The sequence below is a fragment of the Notolabrus celidotus genome, chromosome 13 (genome assembly GCF_009762535.1).
Source record: "Notolabrus celidotus isolate fNotCel1 chromosome 13, fNotCel1.pri, whole genome shotgun sequence".
Taxonomy (NCBI): domain Eukaryota; kingdom Metazoa; phylum Chordata; class Actinopteri; order Labriformes; family Labridae; genus Notolabrus; species Notolabrus celidotus.
The window spans coordinates 7968142-7990539 of record NC_048284.1 but is presented as its reverse complement, the minus strand read 5'-3'; the positions used below and the strand labels follow the sequence as shown (position 1 = coordinate 7990539).

The following is a 22398-nucleotide window of genomic DNA, read 5'->3' as shown; positions in this document are numbered from 1 at the left end:
GCAGACATATTTCAACCCAAAGCTGCCATGAGGGAAAGAGAGAGAGTGCAGCGGTGGCTTCTAATGAAACCGCAGCAAAGACAAACTTCCTTTAACAGGCAGAAACCTTGAACAGAACCAGACTCATGTTAGACAGACATCTGGCATGACCGAGATACGACACACATATACAAGGAAAGGCTTCAAAATAATATTTTAGTGACATGCAATGAATCAAATGTGTTATTTGAACCAGAATTCTAAATATTTTTGCCTACTGTAGCTTTAATTTTTGTGTAAAGTCAGCTTCAAGGCCAGCTCTATTAAAGGGACAAATATGTTCATCAGTGAAAATGATCTTTTTCGTGTTAACTATCATGACAATCTAATATTCAATGATGAAACTGTACTGACTCTTTGCTGTATGACTACTTTGTTCACTTCTATTCTGAGTACGTATGCATCTTTTACTCCCGTGTGTTAAAACAAAAGGTAACCTTTCTGTGCTTCATCCAAAATGATTCCCCCCTCGTGACACCCTCCCGCTTGGCAGTGATGAAAGTACATCCACATCCCGAGTTCTTCTAATAGAGGTGCTTCACTCCTGACCCAAGCGTCCTCTCTGAGCGGTCGTATTGGATGTCATGTTTTGACTCAGCAGCACTCGTCATACATGCTTTCTATCTCTGTCTCTCACTAATACAACACGAGCCTCATCTGGAGAGCGTATATTTCAGTTCAACCATGTTCTTGATGAAAAACTCAAAAAAAAAAAACATGTGAGCAGAGAGTCTAAACTTAGGTTTTTGGTGCACCTGCTTCTGCTAACAATACAACCTCACTGCCTTTGTAGAGACGAGAGCCCTCAGCCGGTGGATGTTTTGGAGGCAGAGCTGTGTCACATGTCGCCCTGCTTTAACTCTTCACATCAACAGTTTATACAAAGCTGCTTTTTCCACAGAAACACTCGTTTAGGTTTCAGACATTTTTGGGGTGTTAGGCCAGCTCCGTCACACAGCCTCCAGTTGAGGAAGTAAATGTTGTTTTGAGCAGAACTCAAACAGACAGCTGTGGTTAGCAGCGCTCCTGTGGGGAGATGGCTGCAGTGGCTTTATGTCAAACTCTCTTTCTGTTTTCTTCTCAGGGGATTCGTTCACTCAATTCCGCTTTTCAGAGGAAAAGGACTGGGAGATGGACTCATTTGGAGGCAACCAGGTAAATCTATACCCCGACTGATGAGCGGCATTTTGCATCCTGTTTTTCTCTGTTATGGATTTAGCCCACTGTGTGGAGTATGGATCCATCATTGAGACAAAAGTCAGGAGAGAGAACACACTTTGATAACAGACACAGCTAAAATATCTAATCAACAATTACATTTATGAACTGTGAATATCAAATGCTCAGAAAATATTCAACAAGTTTAGGGTTTGTTGATCTGACCTTACTTTTCTGAATTAAAGCTCCAGTAAGGAACTTTCTGTTACCCCCCCAGTGGCCCTGGTGTTAGTTCTGTGCTGTAGTTAGTGCTACGTGAGACTTGGTTCAATCTTGAGAACCTCCAAAGAACCAGCTTCCATAGGCAAGGGCCACAAGAGAGCCACTTCACAATAACCCCGCCCCCAGCCCCTGATGTAAGCGGTTCTTTCTTCTACCCCAGCAAGGAGTTGGTTCTACTCAGGAACCTTTTTTGTTCTGGTTCAAGGCCAGTGCTTAGGTGGTTGAAAAACAAAGAACTGGATCCAGATTATCAATCTTTATTCTTATATTGTCAAATCACAACAAACGTTATCTGATGACGCTTTTACAAACAGAGCCGGTCTAGACTGTAACTTGTCAACAAAGACCCAACATCAAGACAGGAAAAGATCCAGTCCCAGCTTTCAGACAGGACTCAGTCTGATCTCATCTTAATCCACCATGAGCAGAGCACTTTGCAGCATTTAGCAAGTTACAGTGGCAAGGACAAACTTCCTTTAACAGGCAGAAACCTCAAGCAGGACCAGACTCATGTTAGACAGACATCTGCTGAGACCGTGTTGGAAAGAGGGATACAGGAGATGAAGAGAGGGAGAGATGATTGGGGTGGGCGGATAGTAGTAGTTCCAGTAGCTGGAGTCTGGCATGTCCACAGCAGCAGGTTGTCTATGGCACAAATCAGAAGAACCTACGAGACAAGGGAGCTCAGGGACTCCAGAAATGTCCATGGTTAGTAACTTTAATGGGACAGAAAGACTTAAAATTAGTGATACAGAGAGAGGGAAGAGAGGGGCAAGACCAGACTCAGTCTGATCTCATCTTAATCCACCATGAGCAGAGCACTTTGCAACATTTAGCAAGTTACAGTGGCAAGCACAAACTTCCTTTAACAGGTAGAAACCTCAAGCAGAACCAGACTCATGTTAGATGGACATCTGCTGAGACTGAGTTGTGGTTGGAAATAGAGATAGAGGAGATGAAGAGAGAGAGAGAGCGATGATAGTGATGAGATGCATAGTAGTAGTAGCTGTTGCTGCTGGAGTCCGGCATGTCCGTTAGGCACTGGTTCCAAACCAGGCCTGGATCTGTGTCTTGAATTTGGCACCACCCTGTGGACTGAGTGATATTTCCTTGCTGATCTTGTTCGGTAAATCTTATAAAGTTATAAATATTTTTGGGATTTTTTGGGCATCGTCGCATTTAATGTATAGAACAGCTGAAGAGAGACAGGAAATGTGGAGAGCAGAGAGTGAGGGAAAACATGCAACAATAGTTCTTGGCTAATTGTTAAACCTGCGGCTGCTGTTACAAGGACTACAGCCTCCATATATGGGGCACATGCTTAGACCACTAGACCAACTGCGGCCCCATTTGTAAATTTTTAGACAAGGTCTTATCATGCTTTCTTTTTTAGTCTAAGTGATATATTTGAGGTTTTTATGCCTTTACTTGGAGAGGATAGGACAGTGTATAGAGCAGGAAACCAGGGGTGATAGAGGGGAGTGACATGTGGGAAAGAGGCGATAGGTCTAAATCCAACTTGAAGGCTACAGCCTCTGTAAATGGGACACGTTACATAACTGGTGCCACTTTATCATGCTTTATTGACACTCTATATAAATGTGAATATTTACAGTGGAAACAGTAAAAAAAAAAAAGGATGTTTCTTCAGCATGCCGTGAATCATCCTGTCTGACAGCTACCCTTCTAAAGCAGTTAAAGCCATTAAAAGTTACAACATAGAGGCTGTAAGTCTTGTTGATGGTCCTGTATGCTCTTGTAGGTCATTAAATCACTGTTAACTTCACTCTGTTTCATAACCAGTCAAAAACTCCTCACAGGGGCTTTAATGGTCAATGGATGTGGATCAAATGGGGAAAATTGCTGATTGGTACTTTACAAAAGCAAATGTTGTCATCCTAAAAATGACTTATTTTGCCTTCAAAAATATTAATGCTATTTACGACTAGGGTTGCAAAAGTTGGAAACTTTCCATGGGAATTAACAGGAATTTATGGGAATAAACCAGGAATTTACTAAATTGAAGGTTGGCTCTTATGGATCTTAAATAAAGTAGGGGAAAATATATTTTAGCATAATCCTGACTAATACAAACAGATCTCATTCAAGTGCAGTTGAATATCTATGATATTCCTCCATCACATACACAGATGATTTCTAGAATCCTGCAAAAGGCTAGCCTTGAGAAGCTTGAGGGAAGATTCTTTTTTATTTGCATGTTGAATGGGACTTGTTTGGGAGGGAGAGGGGCTCTTTTCATTTAACATTTTGAATGGGACTTTGTTGGGATTGCATTTTTGTTAATTTTTGAATGGGTTGGTTTGGGGGGGATGAGTAATATTTAACTCAACATTCATGTTTTTGTTCTTCAATGAAAGAATTGATTGTTCAATAAAATATGTAACACTTGATAAAGTTGTACTTACAAATAAATCTGATTTAATGGTATTATTTTGAATGGATTTCTGCTTATAACAAAACAAATATTTATGCTTGGATATGAAAGTTTCCAATTTGGAACATTTCCAAAATTCCCCAGCTTAACTTCCCATGGAAATTCACCGGAAAATGTCCACCCCTTTGCAACCCTAATTATGACAGAGGACTAAAGAAACTAGAAAGTATTCACATCTAAGAACCTTAATGAGAAGATATTGACTTCTTTGTTTTCTTCAGATAACATGAAAGATGATCTGTCATAGCTTTACAGATTGTAGTGTTTCTTTATTTTAAATGACACATTTTAAAAGGACATAATACCTGATGAAGACGTGCTGTGAAAGCTTCTATAACTCTGATTTTTCTCATGTGGTTGGCTTCATAATCATCATGTAATTGGACTCTACCAGCATCTCTGTGTCTGTCTGCAGAGTAAAAGCCTCAAACAAACACGGTTGGGTTATGTAACGCTTCCTGAACTCTTTCTTCTTCTTCAGATGTGATGTTTTGTTGTTCTTGCGTGCGAGCACAAAAGAGTACTGACCCGCACTAGCAGGATACTTATATTGATTACAAAAATATTTTAAGATGTTGCAATGATGCAAACAGTTTCCACGTCTTTGTACACAGAAGATGTTTTGATGCTGAAAGTTTTGTGTTGGATGTCTGATTCTGACTCCTTACAAGGGTTCTGTAAATATTGATGATATGACCTTAATGTGTTTGAGACAACCAGGGTTAATGGCTGCTTCTAATCCTTTCCAGATGTCTGCTGCGTTTGTGGACCTCCCGGCGCTCGCTCAGAGCCTCCAACAGCTGCCTCTGCATCAGAGACTCAACCTGGAGGCCGAGCTGCTTCAGGTACCTGTCACTGATTCAATCTGATTTTAGTTGCAGATTTGATTCTTTATAATCTCAGTTATGATGTGCTCTTTTTTCTAATTCCCACCCCCAATCTCGTTCCAGGTGTCCACACCAGTCGAGCTGCCCTCTGTGACCCTCTCTCTGAAGCCGGAGATGCCAAAAGTGTCCACGTTCACTCCTCCGTCTGCAGCTTTAAAAGTCCTCAGCACCAACCAGGAAGTGACCGTAGCTACAAACCCAGCGTCAGGCACAGGCTCAAAGGTTTCCTCAAACACTGCACAGCCTAAGCCAGAGGATGATGGTGATGAAGAGCTGGATCAGCTGCTCAGTTTACAGAAACCGGTCCAGGTTGTTTCAGGAAACCAGCCTGTCAGTGTGTCAGAGGAGAGAGCAGCTCCAGAGGAAGGTGAGAATACACTCAAGCTCTCTACTTCACTTCTGTAGTTCTGTAGCTCTTAGGAGCAGTTTGATGTTTCATTTTCATATCTATATAAACATAAAAATGAAGTTAGTGTAGAGCCTAGCTTAGTTTGACTTAGCACAAACAGCAAGTCTGTCTCTGCAAAAAGGAAACACTATTGGAACGTTAACAAGTATAGATACTTCAAATCTTCAATTTTTTTATAGCTAACTTTATTCTTATTATGACTTAATTCTTGCAATATTTAAACTTTTTTTTATTTTATAAATTGAGAAAATTATCACACAACTATTACTAATTTCAGAATATTATGACTTAACTTGTTTCTTGTAAAATGTATTGTATATTAATCTCTTAATATAATAACTTCTATGGTTGTTCTGCAATTTTCCCTGCACTATAATAATTATACTCACATTATTATGGCTTTTTAACATTTAATTATATGCTCTTATTATTATTATTTTATTATAAAAATTTTTTTCCAATAGTATAAATTATTTTGTAATATTTAGACATTCAGATGATATCACTTTTTCAAGTTATATTAACATTTCCTCTTTTTGGACTTACTATAATTTTTTTGTAATATTAAAATCTTCTATTTTGATATTTTTTGAAAATTTACTACTTGTTTTGTAATGTTAAATCTGTCTTTTTGATGCTATTATATAAAAAAAAGTCATACTTTTGGGAAAATAAGTGTATAGGAAAAATATTAAATCATCAAAAGGAGAGATTTAACATATTCCTATACACTTATTTTTCCCAATAGTATGACCTTTTTGTTATATAATGGCTTTATACCTGAAATAACATGACTTTTATGATTATTTGTAATGTTACAGCTTTATTATTACAATAATTTAACATTTTTACTGTAAAAGCATTTTATTTATTCTCTCGTAATTATTACTTTTTTAAATATAATAACTATATTCTCACACTATTATTTTATTTTTGTTATTTCATCATTACAACCTTTATTGTCCTAATATTATGATTTATTTTGTAATATTACAAAATTCACATAATATAACTCTCATAAGTTATATTAACTTTTCCTCTATTTGGCATTACTGTAACTATTTTGTAATACTATGACTTAATTCTTCAATTTTGATATTTTTCAAAACTTTACTACTTGTTTTGTAATGTTAAATCTCTCTTTTTGATGATTTAATATTTTTCCAATACACTTATTTTCCCAACAGGATGACCTTTTTGTTATATAATGGCTTTATACCTGAAATAATAGGACTATTATGATTATTTGTAATGTCACGGCTTTATTCTTACAATAATTTAACATTTTTACTGTAAAAGCAATATTTATTATCTCCTAATTATTACTTATTCAATATAAAAACTGTTTTCTCACACTATTATTATTTTTTTATGATTACAACCTTTTTTTTCCTGATAGTATGATTTATTTTTTAATATTTCAAAATTCACATAATGTGACTCTTATAATTTATATTAACTTTTCCTCTATTTGGCACTTAATTCTTCAATTTTTTTACATTTTTCGAAACTTCACTAATTGTTTTGTAATGTTAAATCTCTCTTTTTGAAGACTTAACATTTTTTCTACACACTTTTATTTTCCCAATAGTATGACGTCTTTGTTATATAATGATTTTATACCTGAACTATTATGATTATTTGTAATGTTACAGCTTTATTCTTACACAATTCAACATTTTTACTGTAATACTACTTTATTCTCCAAATATTTTATTTGTATGACTTTATTCTCATAATTCAGTGTTTAGAACCTTAGATTATCTGCGTCAAAATTTCCAGATACAAGTGCTTGAATTTAAGATTTTAATAACGTATCAAACATGAACAAAGCCTCTACTAAGTTTAGAATTCTTCTTCATGTTTTGTTCTTTTCATCTGCAGTGTGTGACGAGGTGAAGGAGGTGGCACCGGAGGTGAAAGAAGAGAAGATAGAGGAGGTGAAAAACAAAGATGTCACACCTCCCTCTGCTTGCGTCAAGCAGGCAGTGACGGAGGAAGACCTGGAGGACTGGCTCGACAGTATGATCTCCTGACCATGAAGACTCTGAGGAGAGACTGGATTATGAACAGAGGTCTATCAAAACAAACTGGACTTTGCATTTCAGTCGAAAGTTCTCCATGTAAACATTTCTCAACTTCTAATCAAAACATTCAGACTAACTGTGTAAAGTTTACATGCTGGACTGATGTCAGTGAAGGACTTGATGGTTCGTCTGTCGCTTGATGAAAACGTGGCGTCAGGTAATTTGTTAGTCTAGTTTTGGGGTGTTAGAGATGGGACAGTATGTTTGTGAGAATGTGTCATAATGTTCCCTCTTCTCTTCATGTTTCCAAGGATTACTTTGTGCTCCTTGTGAGAGTGTGAAAGTTACACACAATAAGAGTGTCGCCTTGTCGTCACAAAGATCTCAGCCACTGAAGGGACGGACGACACTTCTGGCTTTATTGCGTCAATTACTTTATTCATTTCCTCCCCCTCGTCAAAAGAAATGCAGGTTTTTACCAAAGCTACTACATACATACAAATGGCCATACAGTAGCAGTTAACCATTCTGTTCGCCAATAAACCCTTGAACCAACTGTAGTTCTTTTTGTCTTCCTCTGTCGTTGGGCTCTTCTTCTGTGGAGAGAAGTGCAGGCGGGCAGGACACCACAGCTCAGAAACAAAACCAAACTAAGCAACATTTACACAAAGATCATCTAGATTTTATACAACAAATGTTTTCGCTCTCTTTTTTTAAAGTTATTTAAAAGCCACAAAACTAGCTTGAGCTAAATCTGCTTGTAACTAATCCAGAACTAGAGCACTGCTTGTGTCAGGAGGAACAAAAATGATCAAATCTTTTTTTTTTTTTTTTGCATAGTTTCATATAAGGCACGTCGGCACTTTTATAACACCTAAAAGTGAGTCGTCTGTGGTCCTGGAAGAACCATCTTCTGTAACTCTTCATTTCATTAGACAGGTTTGAAAGGCAGATCAGGTCTCACTCATGTCGTTTTGATGTTAACTGGATCAATGGTGATCAAAACCGGCAGCACACATCCATTCAGTAGTTTTGGTAAGTTGGCGTTTAAATCTAGAAATTGTGCATATTCAGACATTCAGTTGTCACGCTGTAACCCTTCACGTGTATCAAATGTCTACACACAGCAAATTGTGCAACAGGTTGGGGTTAAGCAAGTGAAAAGGCAATGTGAATCAGAATCAAAAGAAGAATTTGCATAAAAGGAGGCGTCGTGGCAAGTGGCTATAATCAAAGGACTTGGATGCACAAACCCAAAACGTCCCGTCGTCAGTCGTTCGTCTTCCGAATGTTTCTTTTACTTTACAAAAATGAATGATTTTGTTTGTTTTTCTTCACTTTTTTTTTTTTTTTCAACACCATGGCAGCAGAGAAAGTCCAGCGAGTGTTCAGGTTGTGTTAACAAGGTGAAGTCAAGTCAAGTGTCTCTTTCAGATAGAAGGAAAGGAGAAAGAGAGGGGGCGCAGAGCAAGGCTGACCTCTCTAACCCAGCTGGTCCTCGTATTGCTTTCGGAAGCAGTCTCCGGTGGGGAAGAAGTCCCAGCATCTCTCCTGGTACATCTTCCACACAAAGGACTCCTAGAGGGGAACAGAAGAAAAGGGAACAGCAGGTGTAGATCAGTTCATTAAAATTTTAAACACCAAAAAAATCAGGATCAGTGAACTAGTCAGGAATCTAGACAATAAGGGCCTATGTCCATAATTAGCCAGACAGTAAGGGCCTGTGTCCATAATGTTCTTCACAATAAGGGCCTGTGTCCATAATGATCTACCCAATAAGGGCCTCTGTCCATAATGTTCTTCACAGTAAGGGCCTATGTCTAAAATTAGCTGCACAATAAGGGCCTATGTCCATAATTAGCCACACAGTAAGGGCCTGTGTCCATAATTAGCCACACAATAAAGACCTATGTCCATATTTTGCCGCACAATAAGGGCCTGTGTCCATATTTTGCAGCACAATAAGGGCCTGCGTCCATAATGATCTTCAAAATAAGGGCCTGTGTCCATAATGTTCCTCACAATAAGGGCCTATGTCTAAAATTAGCTGCACAATAAGGGCCTATGTCCATAATTAGCCACACAGTAAGGGCCTGTGTCCATAATTAGCCACACAATAAAGACCTATGTCCATATTTTGCCGCACAATAAGGGCCTGTGTCCATATTTTGCCGCACAATAAGGGCCTGCGTCCATAATGATCTTCAAAATAAGGGCCTGTGTCCTTAATGATCTTAACAATAAGGGCCTATGTCTATTATTAGCCTCACAATAAGGACCTGTGTCCATAATGATCTTCACAGTAAGGGCCTGTAACCATAATGATCTTCACAATAAGGGCCTATGTCCTTAATTAGCCACAGAAAGACCTAGATCCATATATAGCCGCACAATAAGGGCCTGTGTCCATATTTTGCCGCATAATAAGGGCCTTTGTCCATAATGATATTCAAAATAAGGGCCTGTGTCCATAATGATCTTCACAATAAGGTCCTATGCCCATAATTAGCCTCACAATAAGGTCCTGTGTCCATAATGATCTACACAATGAGGAGCATATTTGGTCAATAGGCCGTAGAATCTGATTGGTCGAACACCCCTTAACAACAGTGATCAATTCTCAACATCAAAAGTAACGTCAGATCCAACCTGACCAATCTGCGGAAAGGAATCGGGCTGATTTCACCCTGCCTGTTGACACTGTGGCAAAAATGTTAGTTTCTTAAGCATTCTAAAACTGTAGGCTGACCAACAGGATACCCGAACAAGAAAATAACTCTTAATCTATTTGATCCCACTCTGCTTTGCTCACCTTGTCTGGATTCTAATCCGCATCACCACCCGCTCACCGTTTATTAAACCTTATGTGACCAATTTTCCACAAGAACCTTCATTTGGTGCTCGTAGCAGCCAGAAGAAAGAAGAAACCGCTGCAAAGTAAGTTTCTATTTTCCCTCTGCCAAATCAGCGACTCAAGAACAGTGCATGCACGTCAAACAGAAACTTGCATCTCCGTTGCAGGACAGTAACAAGTTAATATCCAGAAAGTCATAGAGAGCCCACGCATTGCTTCTTCCTCCTGCTTGGCTCTACTTATGCAACAAAACAAGTGGGTTGAAATGTTGCACAAGTAAAAAGCCTACTGAAGTTTCTGCAGCAGCCTTTGTTGTCTTGGGATTGATCAGACAAAAGATAAGAAGCAGCATCTCCGAAGGAAATGTTGAAACAAAGGGGAACTGAAGCAAAAAAAACCCCACAATTCATCAAACCCTCAACGTACCTGACCCGTGTGTTCAGTCTCGTCCTTGTTAATCAGGTACATCAGGAAGAACCTGCAGCCAGGAGGACACAAGTGATGTGAAAAATGTCCTCATGGTGATTTAGGAACCCTTCAAATGTATCACTTTAACATTTTTCTGATTCTTTGGGTGCACTCACAGGTAGTTTGCGAGGTTGTGCTCTTGTAAGGTATGGGTTTCAAACCCGTGAGGCGTCCGGTCAAAGTAGTCGTTCCCGATGCCGCAGATGAAGCATTTGGTCTGAAAGGAGAACAACAAGGGAATTTATATTTAGTTACAGGCATCACTAAGTGGATTTATACATAGTGCTCTTATTTATGCTGCACCTAAATCACTCTCTAGTAAACTAGTTGGATTTGAACATGTGCTACTGTTCACTTTGACTTTACACTTAGAAATCAAAGCAGCTGGCCTAAAGCTCCTGTGAGGAACTTTGGGGTAGTGTTGGTTTTGGCACCCCTTGTGGACAAAGCTCCTACTGCTGCGGACGTTCTCGACTCCAGCTGATACGGACGTGCTGGACTCCAATAGCAACAGCTTCTACTACTAGTCTCATCACTATCACCTGTCTCTCTTACTCCCCTCTATCCCTCTTTCAAGACCCAACTCGGTCGAGGCATGATGTCTGTCTAACATGAGTCTGGTTCTGCTCGAGGTTTCTGCCATTTAAAAGGAGGTTTTTCCTCGCCACTGTAACTAGCCAAATACTGTGATGTGTAATACTCATGATGGATTAAGGTGGGGTCAGACTGAGTCTTACCCTGTCTTGAAGTTGGGTCCCTGTTCATAATTTGACATAGAGTGGTCTAGACCTCCTATGTTCAAGCGTCTTGAGATAACGTTTGTTGTGAATTGGCACTATACAAATAAAGATTGATTGATTGATTGAAAGCTGATTTTGTCCTGTACATGTGTAAATAATGGGTTTTAACCAAGCGGCAACCTCCGGTCTCAAAATATGAAGCCCATGCGGAAGTGTTGTAAACTGCAGTTCATCGAGCATCCGCTTGAGGCTGGCTGCAGAAACACCAGAAACCACATACACACCAATTCAAAAAAGCCGATCTTTGCAGCATTAATTAACATGTTTATAGCCTGGTTCAAAAAAACTGCTTGGGTCTATGTAGCTAATCTCTCTATCGGCACACACTGTTCGGGGGGTGAATTTTTTTCTAACGCAACGGTTCAGAAGATATTAAGATTACGAGTTTTTGCCCAAATAAGGACATGACTGACTCCACTCCCGGACGGGAACACATAGCTGTTGGCTAGGAGGCTCAAACTCCGCCTCTTTACCTCACACTCTGCCTGGTTGAGTTCTGCTTTTCCAATATGGCTGCCGCCAACGATTGGCTTCAAAACAGCGCTCAGGAACAGATGGGTGACCTCATGGATACTACGTCAATTATTCATACAGTCTATGGTTTTTAAAGAGGCTCTTTTCCTGCTTCTTTTCAAAAGTCAAATGTATCACTCATCAGGAATATTTGCCATAGAACATCAATAAGAAAAGTCTGTTTCCACAGCGTACTTTCATCCATACATGTCACACCATCCCTGTTGCAGCGATTACAAGAATTTATAATATACTCATTAGAAATCTTATCCCTGATGCTCTCACTTTTTTTTTGCAGCTTATAAATAAACGTCAGTGTAACTCCTCACAGAGCTTTAAAGACTTGTGCTGAGTCCCAATGTGCACCCTACAGCCTACACACTGAGCCCTTGAGGCGTGCAGTGCGAGAGGGCTGAGATGGTGTAAAAATGAGACACAGTGTCACGACATCACACAGATGGGACATTAAATAAGGACTGAAAATGCTGATCTCCCAGTATGAATGTGTGTGACTTACAGAGCAGTGTTTATGTATGCAGGCTAATGAAGAAAAGTAAAAAGGACATTAATGTGAATATATAACCAAAGACAAAAAAAATGTGGGAAGAATAAGTACAAAAGTGATGAACTTACAAATAAACCTACTTTCATGCATGCTTAATTCAATGAATACTGCCTCAATATATACATTTGTTAATATTTAGTTTAGGGGACTTGACAATCTTTCCTCACTCCACCAAGTTTGCAATGAACTCTACTTAACTCCCATAGTTCAGTCCCAGAACTCAAAGAGAGTGTGTAATTTGGCATTATAAAGTGGCATCAGAGAGCTCACACACTGAATAATGTGACAGTAGGATGGCATTAAAGACTTACACACTAACCGGAGACTCACCTCAGAGTCTGTGAGTCTGTAGGTGTGGAGTGAGGGACTGACGGATGACTCAATGACCGGACAGTTACTGATGTCTCCAAGATTTAGTCCCACAAATCCCAATAAATGTTATCCAAAGGCGCTTTACAAACAGAGCAGGTCTAGACCGTACTCTGTTATATATTATTAACTAAGACCCAACATCAAGACAGGGTAAGATCCAGTCCTATCTTACAGACAGGACTCAGTCTGATCTCATCTTAATCCACCATGAGCAGAGCACTTTGCAGCATTTAGCAAGTTACAGCTGCAAGGACAAACTTCCTTTAACAGGTAGAAACCTCCAGCAGGACCAGACTCATGTTAGACACACATCTGCTGAGACTGAGTTGGGGTTGGAAAGAGGGATAGAAGAGATGAAGAGAGAGAGAGCGATGATAGTGGTGAGGCAGCTGGAGTCTGGAGCGTCCACAGCCTTCTTTCATGAGCCTTACTAACCTGAGGAACGATTTAGAGGTGGATGTTTGAACCAAGGAAGTTTAGTGTGACAGCACCCTGAAGTTAAGTTCAGACTGCAGGACAAACACTTTGTTTATTGTGTTTCAAGACTGTATCCAAATTCACTTTGGTAGGTCTGGACCAGGGGTTCCCAAAGTGTGGGTCGGGACCCCCCTGGGGGTTCGCAAGACACAAATGGGGGGTCATGAGATGGCTTCCAGAATTGAATTGAATTTTTTGAAGTTATCTAAAGATAGTACATTTTACCCATTATAGTAAAGAATATTGACAAAATAGTAGCTAAACTTGAAATAAAACCTTGAAAATAGAAAATGTAATGAGTTTTCTGCCTTTCTTTTTGCCAAATGACTCCTAAGATTAGAGTTGGTGAACTTTTAAATATCAAAAGCATCAGTAGCAGTAGGTTAAATCACATCAAATCACTTTGAGGGACAGTGGGGGTCGCAAGTCTTTGGCACCGATATTTTGGGGGTCACGGGCTGAAAAGTTTGGCAACCCCTGGTCTTGATGGTTAAAAACATGTGAAATCAAAGTTTGTAAATCAGATCTCAGCCGTGTTTCGAGCTGGTCTGAAGTTTCAAATCCAACAGACGTGTCTCAGTACAGACGCTCTTACAGCTTTAATCAGAAAGTCTTTTGGTCATTGCTCGCAAATGGACCCAAAATGATTTCTCCTGTTGCTGCTTTGGAAAGTTTAAACTCCAGCTGTCTTAGCAACAGACATCTACATCATGTCACAGTCACACTTTGAAGATAGTTTGATAGTCTGATCCTTTAGGAGTAACAGTGTGGACAGCTTGTCTTTAAATTCTCATTAGAGAAATGAGTTCGGTGTGACAGCTGTCAGAACTGAGACTATAACTTTATGATTTATTTGTGTCAGCTTATGACCGATTGAAAATAACTTTCTGACCTTAATGTTCCCTCCTCAAACAAGGACACACAAAGTCTCACCTCCATGTCCTCCTTCACTTGCTCCTGCTGGTCTCTCAGCTCCCCAAAGGCATCAATGATCAAACCTGCAGGAGGCACAGTGCTGCTGAGCATGACAGTACTAATAACACACCGATCAACCTGATATGAAAACATGACTCGGCTGCAGCACATGAATGCAGAATCATTTGATCTCATTTGCAGTTACATTTATCCTGAAGGATTCAAGATTGAAGACATAGAAAGTTCAGATTTTGTACCCTGAATGATGGCCAGTAGGATGACGATGATAAAGAAGAAGAAGGTGATGTCAAACAGTACACGGTAGAGCTCGTAGGGGTCTCCGGCTGGGTCTTCCAACTCGTCTCCGATGCCTCCTCCAGCTCTCACACCCACGTACATGTGGAACAGATAGCACTGTAAAAGGAAAAGAGAAGTCACTTCAGTGATTTCACATGCTGTTAGAGCTGAAATATGGAGAGGCGTTCGAAAGGCAGCTGTTTTTGTGTTTAATAAAAGCTTTGAATCAGGAAAAAATAAATCCTGAGCACAACAAGACTGAAGATTCAGTGTGTGACTTGAAATCAGCCATCGTTTGAATCGAGAAGCTAAACACAAAGATCCAAAAGATGTCTCTGAGAAAAGTAGGAGGAAAATGTTACTTCTATACTTTAAAAGCAGAAATATGTACTAAAAAGATTAATTTCCAAATCATAATTAACCACAACGTTCTTTCCAATGAAAGCCTCACAAAGCTGATAAATTAAAAATACTTTCTGCTTTGTCCAGCAGAGAGAGCCTGCATTCAGAAAGCATCCCCATGAAGGTCAGCAGGCTAAAACCATTCAGAGTCAAAGCCTCAGGAATGTTTTCAACTCCAGAGTGTCCTCGCTAAGGCTACAGGTTTTTTTAAAACCCGCTATAAAAGAGAGCGGTTTTCAATTTCCACATTCCTTTTCTAAATTAATTGATGGTGGAGATGGTAAGAAGCAGCATGCACACAGAGTGCTACCTTTCATAATAACTACAAAGATACAAATTTGATGAATGACACATTCCTGTGAAGACTAACTTCAACACATGTTGAAAACTAGCCCTCATAAACAATGAATGTTGAATTGGACTGTGAGAAGTTGGTGCTTAATTGATCACTTAACTTAGCTCAACAATATTTGTCACCCCTCTGGATCAGTTAACTAATCAGGAATCTGCATTGTAAGAGCCTGTGTCCATAATCACCATAATCATCTACATAGTAGGGGCCTGTGTTCATAACTATCTGCATGATTAGGGCCTGTGTCCATAATTATCTGCACAGTAAGAGCCTGTCTCCATAATCATTTGCATTATAAGGGCACATGTCCATAATTATCTGCCCAGTAAGTGTCTGTGGCCATTACTATCTGCATGATGAGGGCCTTTGTCCATAATTAGCTGCACAGTAGGGGGCCTGTGTCCATAATTATCCGCACAGTAAGGGCCTGTGTTCATGATTATCTGCACTGTAAGGACATGTGTCCTTAACTATCTATACAGTAAGGGCCCATGTCCATAATTATCTGCATGATAAGAGCCTGTCCATAAATATCTGCACACTAGTGGCTTGTATCCATGATTATATGCACGGTAAGGGCTTGTGTCCATAATTATCTGCACAGTAAGGGCCTGTGTACATAACTATGCATGATGAGGGCCTGTGTCCATTACTTTTAGCCTGATAAGGGCCTGTGTCCATAATTATCTGCATAGTAAGGGCCCATGTCCATAACAATCTGCATGATAAGGGCCTGTGCACATAATTAGCTGCACTGTAGGGGCCTGTGTCCATAACTATCTGCACAATAAGGGCCTGTGTCCTTGATTGCACAGTAGGGGCCTGTGTCCATAACTATGTGCACAATTAGGGCCTATGTTAACTAACTGTTTTTTGCACTTGCAACACCCCAGACCCCAATTTTAGGGTGCTTCCTACCAGGGTTAGGTGTTTCTAGAATACAACAGTCCAACCGAATCCTCCACCAACTCAAAGAACTGTGAAGTTGTCTTCTGTTATCACACCGCAGACTCCTCGAACAATCCCTCTACAAGTCTTGAAAGACTTACCGTCATCATATCGTCACACTTCATGTCAGGCTCATCCTCATCTTCACTCTTGTTGTAGAACTTCCTGAAGAAGTTGAAGGCCACCACAGTGTAGAGATAGACGATCACGGCCAGCAGACCCACAGTCAACACGAGCTGGAAAAAGACAGTTCGTTAAATACAACACTAAGATCTACAGGGTGGATTTCTTTTGTCAGAGTCGTGGATCAAAATGTCAATGTCATTGCGGTTTCTGTAACAGGTGAAGTGGAGTACAAAGGACAGCATGAGTTTCAAGGTCTAACAGGTATTCAAAGACGAAGGGGACTCTTAAAAAGTCAGGAAATCAAATTTTGATAATCAAAACTTCACAACTCCTCTGTCAACAGCCTTCACTTTAAATGCTTCCATCATGCTTTTAAATTCATAGGTAGAGAGATAGAAGTCTGAAACAGAGGATCACAACCTCTTCTGTATGGAGTGTTCTCACATCTGACTAAAGTAGCCAACCAAAGACGCATCCAACCCACCTGCAGATGTGTTCATTCATACAGATTTGAAGCAGATCTTACTCAATGTGTCGAACTATGTAAAAGTGTGTACTCATATCATCATTTAAATATAATCAAAGCTAGTATCAGTTACCTTCTGATGGCAGAACTTAAAAGTTCCACTCATTATTTTTATCTAATAAGCAGCTTTTTTTTTTATAAATTATTAAATTCTTACACAGTTTAGGGATTCTTTCAACAATTTTCTGAAGATTGTCTCATCATTGAGGAACAAAACTTCCACAAGAGTAGAAACTAAATCCTGTTTTGATCTCTTTATCTTTCCATTTATTGATTTCTCATGATGTTTTCTTCTAGATGTCATGTGACCCCTGTGACTGCACTTCTTGAGTTTTGCAGAATCTCCTTCAGAGCTTTATCTTTCCTTCCAGAAGATAATAGTTTGATTTGATTATGTTGATGATCAGCATGAATCACATCATGATTCAACAACATCAGAGCAACAACAGCTTGGACAGAACAGTTTTATATGGTTTTTTCATATTCTTCTTTGTATGCTACAATTAAAAAAAAACAGAATAATTTGCTTAAATAATAAAGCTTCAGATTTAAGGGAGAGAGGGAGAGAGATGGAGAGTAGAGAAAGTTCCTGTTCCTCTGCTGAATGTGAAGAGATTTTTGCTCATCTGTTGTTTTGTCCTCTGGGTCCCTCTGCTGGTCAAACTCCTCACCTGCTTGCCGTTATGAGTGACAGAGGACAGGATGGTACGAAGGGTCTTGAAGCCCATGGCAATGTCCAGCAGATGAGCGGCGAAGAAGAAGTTGTTGAAGTGTCCGAAAATAGACATGATGGTGTACCAGATCAGATACAGGAAGTACTGCAGGACAAAGAGAGAGGGACCCACATGAATGGTTTTCAATTCAGGATTTAAGATGCAAGATGGTTAATGTCAGGCTGGTTATACAAGTACAGTCCTGGGAAATACTTGAGCTGAGAGGCTCTTTTTAAAAAAGGTTCAGTTGAATATAAAAGACATATTAAATATAATTACAATGTATGAGGCAGTGATAAAAAATAATAAGGATATCTAAGGTAATAATGTAAATTTAAGATACCTACATCCAGATACAGATGTAAATATAAACTCAGGATAAATACACATTCAAGAGTCACTGTTTAATACTCTAGGAGTAAACTACACTGCTTTTCATACTTGCATTTTTGTCATTACATTTATTCTTCCATATCAATTTTGACTCTTTTTACTTTTACTAATCGTAGAATTGTCTCCTGTCTATGTCTTCACATTGGCTCAGCCTGCTTTTCATTGCAACAGCTGTATGTTTATGTGACAGGACCCCGCTGATTTAACATGCTGTTAAGCTAATTTACTTCTTTTTTTTTTAAGGCAGAAAAACCTCTTCATCCAAAATGTAAAACCAATGTCAAAAAATTGGAAAGCTTCCTGAAGCTTCTTGACTTTTAATTCCCAGCTGTGTTAAATACTTGATTCTGATTGGTCAAAACCAGATGACAACGGTAGCTAATCTCAACAACAAAGTCCACAACCTGATCCCTAAAGTCAAATTAAATCAATCCGGAGAAAAAGGAATCCAGCACATTTCACTTCTGCCTGTTGACACTGTGGTAAAAATGGAGGATGACTTTTTAATATTACTTATTATTTATATATTTTGAGACCAAAAAACTTAAGATATGTGGTTAATGGCAGAGCAGTCACCAGCGAGGAAACGAAAAAGGGAAGAGGTAAACAGTGCAGAATGGAAGAGGCATTGAGGACAGACATGGAGCAAACACAGAAGAATCAGGACCTATAGTCTTTTGTAGAGTTTAAGGACAAGTGGAGGAAAAAGAAAATGTCAATAGGCTTAAAAAAAACAAGGGGAAGGAGACTTTAATCACTTTGTGCATCAGTTCAAAATGCCAACAGAAAAGTGATGATGTTTTGATTTCAACATAAATACAAATGTCAAGTTTGATGTTGATTTAACCCACAGGTAGGCTGATGAGAAAATACCGCTGCCAGGAAGTGTGACCAGCCGGGGAACTGGGGTATTCTTTTTATCAACCCTATGAATAAATAATCTTTAAATGACTGTTTTGCATCACCTTGTTTATGTCTTTAATCAGGTAGTTGGGTATTAAGAGGGATAATGTACAGTGAGTAGTTGTTAATCCAAATTAGAAGTCCTACAGGATGGACAAGACCCCTGCACTCCACATTGGGGTCCTGCTCACCCTGTTGGACTTCTAATCTTCATAACCACCCGCCCTCTATACATCATCCCTAACATATCCTGCACTATAGCGTGACTACTGAGAGCTTTACATTGTAATTACATAAACTTACATTGTCAGTCAGAACCACTCCCAGCTTCCAGATGTGATACTTTGTGTCAATAGAGCTCAGCCTGTTGATGAGAAACCACCAGTTAAATCTATATCTCAGCTGCATCTGTGTTAGAAGATTATAAGATGATTCACTGAATTTGAGAGAACAGCAGGTTCTCACCAGGACAGCAGGGAAGCCTCCTTCTCTACAGTCTCCACTGTGGGGTCAAAGTCCAGAGCACTCTTATCCAGGCCTAACAGCTCAGCGATGCGTTCAGCTCCATACATATCACCGTATTTGTTGATCACCTAAATGTACACACAGAGATCAGCATGGTCACTTCATTCCAGACTGGGATAAAAACCGTGAAGAGGTACGGCAAAGACTATGTTACACACTCACCTTGCGTTTGATAAACTTGTCCCAGTAGTTGTTGGGGAAGGACCTGTAAAGAAAGGAAGAACAGACACTCAGCTCTGCTGTGTAGGTACAAATATTGTGATGTGATGCATCCTCTAGAACAGGGGTTCCCAAACTTTTCAGCCTGTGTCCCCCAAAATATAGTCTTGCGACCCTCACTGTTCCTCAAAGTGATTACATGTGGCTTCATTTAGCTTGCCTATATGAGCATGTGGCTGGGTTTCCTGTGCCGTTATGAATTAACCTACTGCTACTGATGCTTTTGATAATTCACTGTTCACTAAACCTAAACTTAGGAGTCATCTGGGAACAAAGAAAGGCAGAAAACTCATTACATTTTCTATTTTCAAGGTTTTATTTCAAGGTTAGCTACTTTTTTGTCGATATTATTTACTGTAATGGGTAAAATTTACTATTTTTAGATGACTTAAAGAAAAAAAACATTCTGGAAGACATTTCACGACCCCCCATTTGTGTCTCACGACCCCCCTGGGCTCCTGACCCACAATTTTGGAGCCCCTGTTCTAGAAAGTTTAAATAGAATACCTATCATATATCAGATATGTCACACTGCACTGTTTGCAAAATGTGTCAGCTTAGTGTTGAATTTGAATGTAATGTGATCAAGAACCGCTTCAAGATGAAACAAGACCCCTCCACTCTGCATCAGGCTCCTGCTCACCCTGTCGCTGATTCTAATTTGCATAACCTCCTGCTCACTATGCATTATCCTTTTCTTGAATGATCATTCAGACTCCTTAATATATAACACAGCTGGTAACGCACGGTGTGTTGATGACGAGGCGGTCCCACTGCCCCTTGATGTCATCGTCGGACGGCTGCTCAGTGATGTAGAGACCGTCAAATTCAAGCTTCCTGGCGATCTCCTTCTCCCTCTTGAACACCACCAGAGGAACCTGAAGGCAACATATTCACAAGGGTCACTTTTAAACCAGGGAGTCATTTTCCAAACACATGATTCTTCTGAGCTAGTCTTTGAAGAAGTTTACAGCATCATGAATGTTCCCACCTTCAGGTAGTAGTACCCGACCAGACAGAGCAGCGATATGACGGTGTGGAAGACAGCCAAGAAACGCAGCGTGGGTAACATGTAGCCGGAGCTCTCCTGCAACACAAACTCATCCATGTCGAAGAGTGTGTTCTCATCATCTTCTTCATCCTCGGCCCAGCTGTTCTCGTCGTCAGTTTCTTCCTCAGTTTCACCGGTGACCTAAAAGAGAAGATCAGAGTATGATCAGCGTTGAATGAAGTAAACTGTTCTCACAATTAGCTATCCTTGCATCCTCTCTCTCCTGCAATGACCTAAAACCTTTCTCCTTCCAATGAGATGAAGGACCTTCAGAAGAGAGAAGGCTTCTGGAGGAGCTCAAAGTGAGGAATCACATATCTATATCTTTTGCAGAAGTCTTCACCAAACCGTCGGATTCATGACAGGTGGGTACCAGCCAATTTTGTTCTCACCACCTTGCGTATATTAGTGAATCAGAATCATTCTAAATCGACAGGCGCGTGCCCGCAACCTTCTATCAGCATACTACCACGCCCCAATTCATCCATATAAGGACATCTGTTCGCTGCATCAAGATGCTGAATTTCACCTTGGCAGAAATAGAGGTGATTGTTGAGGAGGTTGAGGAAAAGAAAACCAACACTTTTCCAAAGTGTGTCAGCAGGAGGAGTCACCATGACAAAAAGAAATGAAGCCTGGGTTTCTTACTGAGGCTGTTAATGCTGCGTCTCCTGAGATGCGCACCGTGGCTCAGGTTCAGAAAAAAAGGTTTGATATTTAAGTGGACGCAAAAAGCATGAAAAAAAAGACTAGCAGAACAGAAAGAAGGAAGGAAACTGGAGGAGGACAAGGACCACCTGATCTGACAGCTCAGGATTAAAGAACGGCTGCGATTATTGGAGACACCTCCATATCAGGAATATGTTCCCGAAACAAGGGTGAAATATTCAACCGTCGCCTGATGGTAAATCATTTAATTTAATGAACACAGCACGCCAGAATTATCTTGGGGGGGCAAAAAAATATGCTCACCAACTAGCCATCCATTTCTTGGAGCAGGGGTTCCCAAAGTGGGGGTCTGGACCCCCTGGGGGGTCGCGAGACACAAATAGGGGGTCGTGAGATGTCTTCCAGAATTTTACATTTTTTAAAGATTTTTTTTTTAAGTTGTCTTGAATAATACATTTTACCCATTATAATAAAAAAACATCAACAAAATAACCTTGAAATAAAACCTTGAAAATAGAAAATGTGATGAGTTATATTCCTTTCTTTTTGCCAGATTGCTATATGACAGTCATCTGGCTTTTTTCCTTTACTGACAGTAGTTTAAATCTGTCATGCATTTAGTTAAAAGAGTATGTGTTCACATTTTCTGAGAAAGTTGGTTGTCATCATTTGTGTGTACGCATGGTCTGAGGAAGTTCTAAATTTGTTCGCAGTGTAAGAACAAATTCAAGTAAGAATATATTGATGAATCCCAGATTTGTGCTTCAAACGTGCGTACGCACAGTCTAAGCACGTATTCGTGCGAACGCACTGTTAGTGAATGAGGCCCAATTTGAGGCGTTTAGAAATGTTTGACTGGTGCTTTTTTAATGTCACCCCAACTAGACTACATTTGTCTAAAAGCAGAATAGAACTCTTTTCTAATGTCTTGAAAGTGTGACTCGTGTTACCTTGTAGAAGAGAAGAATGAAGTTGATGGCGAAACACACAAAGAGAGCCAGGAAACGCAGGTTGTAGAAGTTACGGGCCAGGGAGTTCTGTAAGACAGAAACA

The 22398-nt window shown here is 39.8% G+C and overlaps 2 protein-coding genes across 3 annotated transcripts in view; one reads left to right on the top strand and one right to left on the bottom strand.

Moving 5' to 3' along the window:
• Positions 1-7817, top strand: part of aven (apoptosis, caspase activation inhibitor) — a 67376-nt gene extending 59559 nt beyond the window's left edge. The window contains exons 3-6 of one of the 2 annotated variants that reach the window (XM_034699062.1): positions 1124-1194; positions 4684-4779; positions 4885-5188; positions 7115-7817. In XM_034699062.1, the coding sequence (XP_034554953.1) occupies positions 1124-1194; positions 4684-4779; positions 4885-5188; positions 7115-7266 (623 nt within the window). In that variant the 3' untranslated portion in view covers positions 7267-7817. The remainder of the gene's footprint in view (positions 1-1123; positions 1195-4683; positions 4780-4884; positions 5189-7114) is intronic. The other variant, XM_034699063.1, reaches the window with a different exon arrangement.
• The window catches only part of ryr3 (ryanodine receptor 3), a 176071-nt gene continuing 161340 nt past the window's right edge, over positions 7668-22398 (bottom strand). Inside the window, exons 93-105 of the mRNA XM_034699064.1 lie at positions 22296-22382; positions 20617-20817; positions 20373-20503; positions 19569-19611; positions 19347-19474; positions 19185-19245; positions 17544-17690; positions 16322-16456; positions 14479-14635; positions 14240-14304; positions 10696-10796; positions 10538-10589; positions 7668-8835 (exon numbers count right to left, since the gene is read on the bottom strand). Coding sequence (XP_034554955.1) covers positions 8740-8835; positions 10538-10589; positions 10696-10796; positions 14240-14304; positions 14479-14635; positions 16322-16456; positions 17544-17690; positions 19185-19245; positions 19347-19474; positions 19569-19611; positions 20373-20503; positions 20617-20817; positions 22296-22382 — 1404 coding nt within the window. The 3' untranslated portion in view covers positions 7668-8739. The remainder of the gene's footprint in view (positions 8836-10537; positions 10590-10695; positions 10797-14239; positions 14305-14478; positions 14636-16321; positions 16457-17543; positions 17691-19184; positions 19246-19346; positions 19475-19568; positions 19612-20372; positions 20504-20616; positions 20818-22295; positions 22383-22398) is intronic.